The sequence below is a fragment of the Mus pahari genome, chromosome 5 (assembly GCF_900095145.1).
Source record: "Mus pahari chromosome 5, PAHARI_EIJ_v1.1, whole genome shotgun sequence".
Lineage (NCBI taxonomy): Eukaryota > Metazoa > Chordata > Mammalia > Rodentia > Muridae > Mus > Mus pahari.
The window spans coordinates 163,449,405-163,460,168 of NC_034594.1; the positions used below are offsets into that span (position 1 = coordinate 163,449,405).

Here is a 10,764-nt window from a genome sequence, read left to right on the forward strand (position 1 = left end):
TATTAGTTGTATATAGTGGCACACCCCCACAATCTCAGCACCTGGGAGGCTAAGGCAGGAAGGTCCTGAGTTCAAAGCCAGTCTGGGATACATAGAGAGAACTTAAAATTCAATACTACAACTAAACCAAAGCTCTACACTAACACACTGTATTAAAAAAAAAAAAAAAAAAAAAAAAAATTTTAGATCAGCACACTAGTCTCAAAGCTTTTTAAGATTTATATTATCAGTGAAAAGTAATCATGGGGGTCAGGAAAGACAGATGGGAGCCACAGGGACACTGATGATAAATTTTTGGCTAGGAACATAGAACATTCCTACTTTTGAGAAAAAGAAACTTTGTCATTTTCTGTACCAAAATTTTGGTTTGACTTGCAGAGTAAATAAATAGCCTTTTTATATCTCTTGTTTCCTTTTCCAGAAGCACAGGCTAGGTTAAGGATGTTAAGTGAGACAGGACACTCACCACGTTACTACTAGTCTAAAGATAGCTTCTGGAATCCTAATTGGATTGGGTTCCTTTCCATCTTCCTCTTAAACTCAGAACAAGAACCTTGTGAGCCCCAGGAACTGAACGCCCCTCCCCATAACTTCATACTGAGAAACAACAGCTCTGCATTGCTCTGCTGGTGTGCATGGCTTGCTACTTCTGTCTTTACCACTCTTAGGCTTTACAAAGCTCACTTATTTCTCCTACAATAATTCAATGTCATGTCAGTCAATGAAAAGTGAACCTTAGAAATAAGTGTTCAGAATATTGCTATATGCAAGACAATCATAAATTTGAGGAAAAGCCAACAAATAAAAATAAATTTTAAAAAAATCAAGGATTATGTAATTTAATTGCTTTGAAATATCTAAGTTTCATTTTGATCATAAAATGCAATTACAAGCTGAAAATCTACTTATGGATGTTGGCAAGTTTCCCGAGAATAAAGCTTGCTTGCTTGCTCAAATAAATAAATAAATAAATAAATAATTAAATAAAGCAAGCCATACTGTCTTCCAGGAGAGATATTTTTGAATCGACACTCTGGATGGTGAGAGGAAGGCTTTAGCCAAGCAGTAAGACTGAAGAATGTGAGCAGACAAAAGGATTAATGGAGTAACAGGGCAAAGTTACTAATCTGATTTCCAGACAATCTTGAGAACTGCATCTAGTCCCCTTCAAATAGGACATGTATCCTCCCACATTGTAGGCTTACCGGGCCTGGTGACGTTTTTCCACTTTGTCTCCTGGAACTGGGTGTCTGGGATGATGGACTTCTTGGGGATGAATTTTCTGCCTTGCGTTTGGCTGCTATGGCCAACAACCAGTTCTTATTCTCTGGGGAACTATTCTCTTTGCCCACCATTTCAGATTCTTCTCCACAAGGTCTCAAAGGAAGAGGCAGTGGTCCACAGCCTTCAGAAGCATAAGGACTGACAGGAGAAGGAGGTTCTGAGATGTTTGTGCCAGCACCTTCAATCTTGCTTGATTTGGTAGGACCCTCGGAGTCTTGGCTAAGGACTTCCTGGGTGCCGGAAAGGCAGCACAGATCCAAATGAAGACTCTCCACTTGGCCGTCAAGCTCAGTGACACAGTTGCAACTCTTCACACACTTTTGTTTCACACTCTCCAGACAGCTTGAGTCGAGACGCCTCTTCACTCTATTTCTAGATTCAGAGCAAGCATCTGCCTTTGATGACTTCTGGCTCACAGGAATAAGAGCTTTTCTTGGAGATGAGATCTTTGTCTCAGAAGCAGGTGGAGTGACAGGTGGTGATGAGGAAGGTGTTCGGGTCACCCAGTTTCTAAGCGACATCGTGAAAGATGAGAGTGGCTTGGGAGACACAGAAGAGATGGAGCCTCTTCGGCTGACTGGGGAACGGGTCTTGGCAGGAGTGGTTTTGACTGAGAATGTGGGGGTACTTGAAGGAAGAGGGAGGTCTCCTGCACAGCTTGGAGTACAAGCTGCTGACAAAGGAGAGGAAATGGACGGACTGCTCTTGGCTCTGGGAGCTTTGGCAGGAGTACTCTGGCTACTTGGTACCGTTACTGAAAATGAAGAAGAGCATGAAAATCAGAAAGAAAATGATGCAATGAAGTCCTTGATTTTTTTCATCAAGGGGCATATCTAACATGATCATCTAAGGGTTTGGTTTGCCAGTAAATAGATAGCTAAAATCATTCCATTTCTACCATACCCCCCTAGCACTTTTCCTCTCCTCTGTCTAACTGCCAGGTTCCTAAGCCCCCTGATGTAAAACATATACTTGGCAAAGCCTAGGAAAGATAAAACTTCTAAAGTACGAGCAAACCACCCAACAGTCTCCACGTGCAAATGACACAAAGCACACCACAAACTTGCCATAAAAAACGAGATCAAAAGGCACATGGTATTTCACCACACTTTACAGTTGTACTTTTTATCCTATGAATTTGGGGATAAACGTGATATTTTAAACATATGCATATTGTACAACGATTAAATAGATTTATGACATAATCTATCACATTTATGACATAGCCCTCCTTTTTTTTTTTTTTTTTTTTTTTTTTTTTGAGACAGGGTTTCTCTGTGTAGCCCTGGCTCTCCTGGAACTCATTCTGTAGACCAGGCTGGTCTTGAACTTGAAAATCCACCTGCCACTGCCTCCTAAGGGCTGGGATTAAAGGCGTGTGCCACCACTGCCCAGCTTGATCTGCCCTTCTTATAAGCACCTGGTAATCATCATTCTATTCTGGATTTTTTATTTAAGGACAGGATTTTAGATGTAGTTCTGGCTGGCTTGTTCAAAGTCAAGATGTCCACCTCCCTTTGCCTCCCAAGTGCTGGAATTAAAGGTGTGCACCACCACACAAGCAGTTCTTTAAAAAAGAAGAAAAAAAGGGTTTATGGGTTACTTGCTTGCAAGTATGTTTATCAAATCTATGCATGCCTGGTGCCCTCAGAGGCTAGAAAAGGGTGTCAGATCCCCTGGAAGGAGAGTTGTTAGCCACCAAGTGGGTGCTGGAATTTGAACCAGGTCCTCTGGTATAGCAGCCAGTGCTCTTAACCACTGGGCAATCTTTCCAGCCCTCTGCTATTTTAAGACAAGTGTCTGGTTGGACAATTGGTTCAGTGGTTAAGAGTGCTTGTTGCTTTTTTTTAGAGGACCTGAGTTTTTCCCCAGTATCCATGCTGGACCCATATCTTGCAGCTTACTATAGCTTGTAATGCCTACACTAGGGAATCTGATACTTCTTGTCTGCACAGGCAACTGCACTCAGGTGACATGTACTCACATACATAGAATAAAATAAATCTTAAAAACAAAACAAGACTGGGCGGTGGTGGTGGTACACGCCTTTAATCCCAGCACTTGGGAGGCAGAGGCAGGTGGATTTCTGAGTTCAAGGCCAGCCTAGTCTACAGAATGAGTTCCAGGACAGCCAGGGCTACACAGAGAAACCGTGCTTCAAAATAAAACAAAACAACAAAACAAGTTTCTCATATCTTTATGAAGGAGGAGGAAGAGGAGGAATAGGTAACAATGGCTTCTTCCTAACTCCAGTCTTTAAATTTAGTGCTTGGGTTCTACACAGAAGAAATATGCAGTATTATTTCCTTTCTGTGCCTGGCTCTCCAGGTATGATGGAATATACCTGGACTCTCAGAACTTACAGGCTGAGGCAGAAAGATCATGAGTTAAAGGCCAGTTAGGGTTACACAGTAAAATCTGATCCCTCCCTCCAATCTGAAATTCCTCACTAAGCAGTGTTTACCACCGATACACAACTGCCTTTATTCTCTTGTGATCACAAGTATGCTGGTTCTGTTCCGTGGATGTTATGTATAAGCTGCAGTGACTATGTGAATGCAGGTGTCTCTTCCACACACTGAAAATTCCTCTGGATATGTACCCAAAAGTAGGATTGCTGGATCATATGGGAGCTCTATTTTTAATTTTTTTAAAAAAGAAATTGCTGTCCCACTTTCCCAAAACAGTAGAAATAATTTATAGGAACACTGATAGTATGCATCCTCACTTACACCTGTTATCCTTTTTGTTAATTTGTTTTGGGACAAGGTTTTACCATGTTACCAGACTGACCTTAAATTACATATTTCCTTAACCTTCTGGGACCACAGGGAATTCAACACCAAGCCTTTTAACGCTGAGGTGACTTGTGTCATTGTGGCTTGAATTTATATCTTCCTGTTGACTAGTATCATTTAACATTTTTTTTTTTTGAAAGATCACTGAAAGTTCAGTTCAAGATTTATTTATTTATTATATGTAAGTACACTGTAGCTGCCTCCAGACACACCAGAAGAGGGCGTCAGATCTTGTTACGGATGGTTATGAGCCACCATGTGGTTGCTGGGATTTGAACTCCGGACCTTCGGAAGAGCAGTCGGGTGCTCTTACCCACTGAGCCATCTCACCAGCCCTCATTTAACATTTTTAACATGCTTTTTAAAACACCTTCTGACAAATGTTTACTAATAACATTTTGCTCATTTAAAAATTTCTAGCCTAAAAAATTTTTTAACATGAGATTCTTTTACTTTATCACCAAAACGTAACACATGAATGCTGGTTCCACTGATAATTCTGGCAGTACACTAAGGAACAGATGCAATATAACCTTTAACATGCATCATAGTGCACTTTAACAGGAATGCAGGTTATTAGTGGTATCTTAGTCCTAAATGAAGTGACACTGCTGTTCTAGTAAACATTTGATGGCCTCAGGTTCTCCAACACAAATGCACAGACCCAAAACTTGGCATAATCACTCAGTACTTGACTTGGGTTCAACCATTCACACAACTTATCTTGTCACATCTGTGAAGTGAAACATCCTTACAGAAGTGATCCCACTGAGGTTTTTCAGCCTTCCTGCTTAGTTTACAAATGACTACTAATTTTCACAAAGAACATTCAGAATTCAGTGCCTGCTCTTTGGAAAGCAAATCAAGCTTGTGGACAGGTCTGTGTTCTTACTCCACACACAAGTATTTCCTGAGAATTCTTACAAAGCTTATGCTTCTGCCCTCATAAACAGTAACAGCCAATACTGTATTTTTCCACTATTTTTGAGCTTTCCAAATTAAATAACAAGAAAAAAAAAAATCACTGATTCATTCTTAGTCAGTCTTTTTTTTTGATAATTACTAAATTTCATTTACATGAAAAGTAAATTTGGGGCTGGTGAGATGGCTCAGCAGGTAAGAGCACCCGACTACTCTTCGCAGGGTCCTGAGTTCAAATCCCAGCAACCACATGGTGGCTCACAACCATCTGTAACAAGATCTGGCGCCCTCTTCTGGAGTGTCTGAAGACAGCTACAGCGTAATTACATATAATAAATAAATCTTTAAAAAAAAAAGAAAAGTAAATTTAATGGACTGATAGAAAATGTAATCTGAGCGGAAAAGATGGCTGGGGTAGGGAGTTAGGAGTACTGGCTGTTGTTCTAGGGTACCTAGGTTCAGTTCTAAGTATCCACATCTGTTAACTTCAGTCCCAGAGTCTCCAACTCCCCTCTTCTAGCCTCTTCATATATATATGCAGGAAAAATACTCATTAAAAACAAAAATAAAAACCCAAAACAACCCCCCAAAACCTATTTTTAAAAAAGAATGTAATAGATCTCTCTCAGCAAAAACAAAGTTTTTCAAGTGCCAATGTTAGTATATATTATTCTGTCCTCACTATTTTATTAGTCTTGTTTTGAATCAAAGTTTTTAGACAGGCCAGAGAGTATTTTGTAGGAATTGGTCTCTTCTTTACCATGTGCATAAATTCAGGTTGCTGGGCTTGATTGGTGCCACTAAGGCATCTTAACAGCTCAAGACAATCCTTAAGCAAGTGCTTAGACTTGTCTAAAGTGAGTTTGTTCTTCCAGTAAAGTCACAGCTGGCAGCATCACTGTCCTAAGCTGCTATGAAAAGGATGTTAGCCAGGGCATCACACACCTGCTCTGGCTTTGATTACGGTAACTATGGCTATGGTAGGAATCAAGAAGGCATCATTGGATGTACTGCTCAGTTCAAGTCAATCACGTCCTCCATTTAAACAATCTGTATACATATACCATATGTGTATTTGCATAGAAGTCCTGAAATACTACATGTCTAGCAACACACCAAGTTCCAGTAAGGCTTTTGGGTGAAGAATAAATGGGGTAAAGAATAGTTATCAAGTTTTTGATACTCAAAAGCCATATGCTCCAAGTATCTACTAAAGGTTAAAAGAAACATGATACTAGAGAGCAGAGGAGGGACTGAAAGATGGTTAAGAAATTGGGTAATTTCTTCTTTAGGATGTTATGATATGAGATCAAAGAGAAGAGTTTGTGAACACTAAAGGTTTTGGGCAAATACAAATTTTGTCTTTAAGTACTAACCTAATTTTAAAACTATAAACTCCTACAGCATAGAGTCCCAGCAGTACAAAGGAAAAAGTAGAGTCTTCTTCAATAACATCCTCATTTCCTTTGTATTCTGTGCATACCATAATTTACCGTGAGTTTATTAATGACCCACTATTTTCTATTTCACTTGCAAATGTCAGTCTTACAAACCATTTGTGAAGTTTGATTACATGTGGCCAACTAAGCTACTGTTCTAAAGCCCTCTTCCTTCCTTTCTCTCTCTGGTGGTAGAGATCAAATACAGGGCTTTATGTAAACTGGACAAAGTAGACAAAAAACTCTAGCACACATGGACATCCCTGTCCTGCAAACAAGCCTCCACTCTAGAGTGCACTACTATTTAACCTGCAGTTTCTTTAGATTCAAAGGATAGCCATTTGGCCCCAACCCTTCAGCATACTACTTTAGGATCTGCAATAGGGCACTACTCACTGCTTCTCAACAGGCTACACATCATCATACCCGTCTCAGTTTATGTGTATTTTTTGGCCCCTTCCTTGCAAGGCAAAAATCCCTATGTTTCAAGGATCCGGTAACACTAACCTCATATTCATAGACTCTTTTTCCAAAACAGCTCCCCTCTCACAGAAGACATGGTTTCTCAAGCCCCCTTCACTAAAATAGCCAGAAGAAAGATTTGCAGTACAGTTATCATATAATTTTTGCATCTGCTCCCTAAACTTGATAGTGAGACCAGAGGAGGGGGATGAGAACTTTGTGTTTAGTAAGAATTATTGAACAATGTGAAACTTCATGGCTGCTAATGGTAAGGTGCCCTAGGAAACTGACAGTAATTATCCTGCTGTCTAATCAAATGACAACAAACACTTGAGCTTCAACAAGTCAGAGTTCTGTATCTTTGCAATTAGGATAATCAGCTTGTCATTTAATGCCCAGACCAGAGCATCTCAATCTTGGCTGTACAACAGACTTACCTAGAATTTTTATTAAACTACAACAGTTGACCTCCACCCAAGACTTACAAAATCCATGAGTGGCAAACTATAAGTAATAGAGCAGGTGCTAGCTGGAAAAGCAGGTCAAACGGAAGAGGGTTATACCTTACAGTTAATGTTAAGAAAGCCAGAGAATGGCTGGGCAGTGGTGGCACACGCCGACAGCAATTTCCACTCTTTTTTCTCTTACTTACGCTACTAAGCACCTCCTGTTATTTCATGTGTTTATATCTGAGATTTAAGTCTTCTAGTCATTGCCAATCAAAACTAAGAGTACACAGTACATGATAGTCCATAAATATTTGTTGGCTAAATCCATTACTGTGCTTTTCATAGATAAACAGAGTTGTGATCTGGATAATTCTCTTCTAAGAAATGCCAAGGGCTAGAGAGATGGCTCAGCAGCTAAAAACACTGATTGCTTTCTCAGAGGTCCTGGGTTCAATTCCCAGCAACCACATGTTGACTCAAAACCATCTGTAATGGCATCTGGTATGTCTGAAGACAGCAACAGTGTACTCAACATAAATAAAATAAATAAATCTTGCTGGGCGTGGTTGTGCATGCCTTTAATCCCAGCACTCTGGAGGCAGAGGCAGGCGGATTTCTGAGTTCGAGACCAGCCTGGTCTACAAAGTGAGTTCCAGGACAGCCAGGGCTTATACAGAGGAACCCTGTCTTGGGAAAAATAAACAAATAAACAAATAAATAAATAAATCTTGAAGAAAAAAAAAAAAAGCCAAAATGATGCTTTTCTTTAAAAATATTACAAAACAAGAGCAAAGCTAGGCTCCCATAGTACATAGTAGGACTCAACTAAGGAAATAAAGGAACCAACAACAAGCCTTGGAGAATGCGTGCTCTCCTTACCTGGGCAGGCTTTCGCTTCTTTTTCCTTCTGAGAGGTCCAACCCACTATGGAATGGTTATCACCTCCTGGTTTCTCCTCTAGGCCTCTATTCAAGCGCCAGATTTTTAGTGTATTATCATCAGAGCAGGTTGCAATCTAAGAACCAGGAAGAGAATGTGAAGTTTCAAATAAAGTTTCATAACAAACAAAAAAGATGTTAGCTGAGGGCTCATGAGTGGTGACTAATTTTCTCTGCTGTAACATAACACAACAGATGACATCTGAAAGATCACCTACTTTCCTATCCCTTGTGTTTCAGAATCATTCTAGATTTCCAATGATATAGATGTTGGTTTCTTGTATGCACAAGTATAGCAACGGAGAACAAAAAAGTATATCGACTCCATGAGAATGAAGCTAGTCGTCATGTGGATGCTGGGAACTGAGTCTGGGTCCTCTGAAACAACGGCAGAGGGTGCTCTCTCCAGCACGCCATTCTCTCCTCAGCTACAGCTTTACACTTACAGGCTCATTTCTTTTTATTCTCCAAAGAAAATGGGCAACTCACATCTCTAACTTTTTATGTAACGTTATGTAATTATGGTTTCCTTTTATGAAATGATCAATCAACACATATCAATTCTATAAGTTTCTTCTAAATTCTGCATGTTTAATCTTATTGCTAAAGCAACGAGAACATTTCCCAGATGAGACATAGCCTGCGCCTCCAGTAGTCCACAACAAGCGCAAAAGAGCTGCTCTTCAAAGACTCGGAGATGCTCTTTCAGATAGGTAAAGGAGCAATCTGGAAAAACAAAAGTTCACTAGTTGCGAAGAAGTTAAAAATAACCTTTGCCCCTTTAAAAATATCTGACCATTCCTGATCTTGGTCCCAAGCCTTTTATGGCAGAGAAAGCCCAGCTTGAAGAGCTAGAGGCAAATGGCCACTAATGCCAGAGCTGTTCCGCGGCATTTGTTTATACAATTTCTCTATTTCAGTCACTAAACAGAAAGGAAAAAAGAACACACGTTCTTTTAACTTGTGGCCCCCAAGAGACTGGCAACATTTTCCTTCCCTTACTGGGAGGCCAAAAGACACATATTTACTCAACAAAAAATGTTTGGAACTCCACAATTGCTCTATAGTGACAATAATTATATTTATGGACACCTACTATACATCTGCTTCTTTACATTCTTTCATCTTATTTAAAAACCCTTTAAAGTGGGCACAGTGGTGTATACCTGTAAGCTAAGCACCTGGAAGGCTAGGGCAGGAAGACAGTGAGTCTGGAGTTGAGCTAGACAGCAGCAAGATATTCTCTCTCAAAACCAAAATTCTACAAAACATTTTTTTTTTTGTTCAAAGTATCATGTTGAAATGGAAAAGCGGGAATTCAAACTAAGACTTCTATTCTAGAATTTAAGGCTTAAAAAGACAAACTCAACCTCCCCAATTCTAAGCTTTTGAAAAAAATTACTTTGAAGAAGTTTTAAAAGGAGTGGTCACTGGATGAGTGTAGTTAGTCTTGCTTGACATTTTGAGGTTTTTTTTGTTTTTCCTCACAGGAACTATAACAGTTGGAAAAAGTTGACATAATAAAATAAATAATTAAAAGTGGTCTATCTTAGTAAGTTCACAACGGTCTGACAACCCAAAAGCAAGGCATTTTATTAGGTATTACATGGTCTTAGAGAGGAAACCGAGAATGACTACTATAATAATGAGTTTAAGAAAGGTCTGTCTGAACAAGGAACTGCTGTAAGTACATCAAAGTATCATAATGAAGCCTGTTCTTGTGTATACTTATAACACCAAAGCAATAGAACAAAACAAACAAACCCTAGGAAAAATCCACAGCAGTTCTGAAACTGCTAACAGGCTGCCAGTGCCATGGGTCTGCAAGATTAGCAAACTAAAGTCAAAACCAAGACAAGCAATAAAGCTTCCTATAGGTAAACATAGCTTTTACTTCTGGTCTTTTTACATTTTAAGCTGTGTAGCTACTAGTCTTCTGATCTGCTTTTTGTAGTTTAGCACAGGTAACAGGCCCTGTAAGACTTGACAGTAACCACTTTGTCAGTTATGTGAAAAGTCACATCACTTTGTAGCAAATAGTCAGCTGTTACTGTTAATATACGCTTATTGATATGTAAAAAGGGCAAAAACTAACTTTCAACTTATTGATTCTCTTCCTGTCTTCATTTACTGCTCTGAGCTGTAGAGGGTTTTATGTCTGTGTGAGTATGGTATGCATGGGCACACTGAGGCCAGAGGGAGGGTGGGTATGCTCTCTCCTATAGCTCCTCTGAGACAGGACAGGGCTTCCCACTAAATCAGAAGTCCATGACCACTCCAGCTAGGCAGGCTAGCTGGCCATCAAGCTCCTGGAATGTTCTAATTCCCAACGACAAAATTATAGGCACGTGCAACTACACAGCTTTTAAAATTGATGCAGGAGATTTAAACTCAGGTCCTTATGATTACATAGCAAGTGTTTTTACCCATGGAGCCATCCTCCAGCCACTCATTACTTTTTTTTTTTTTTTTT

At 39.7% G+C, this 10,764-nt stretch overlaps 1 protein-coding gene across 2 annotated transcripts in view; it reads right to left on the minus strand.

The window, feature by feature from the left end:
- Positions 1-10,764, minus strand: part of Dtl (denticleless E3 ubiquitin protein ligase homolog) — a 42,037-nt gene that overhangs the window by 1,176 nt on the left and 30,097 nt on the right. For both annotated transcript variants that reach the window (XM_021199298.2, XM_021199300.2), the window contains 2 exons: positions 8,233-8,368; positions 1,206-2,038 (listed from right to left, as the gene is read on the minus strand). In XM_021199298.2, the coding sequence (XP_021054957.1) occupies positions 1,206-2,038; positions 8,233-8,368 (969 nt within the window). The remainder of the gene's footprint in view (positions 1-1,205; positions 2,039-8,232; positions 8,369-10,764) is intronic.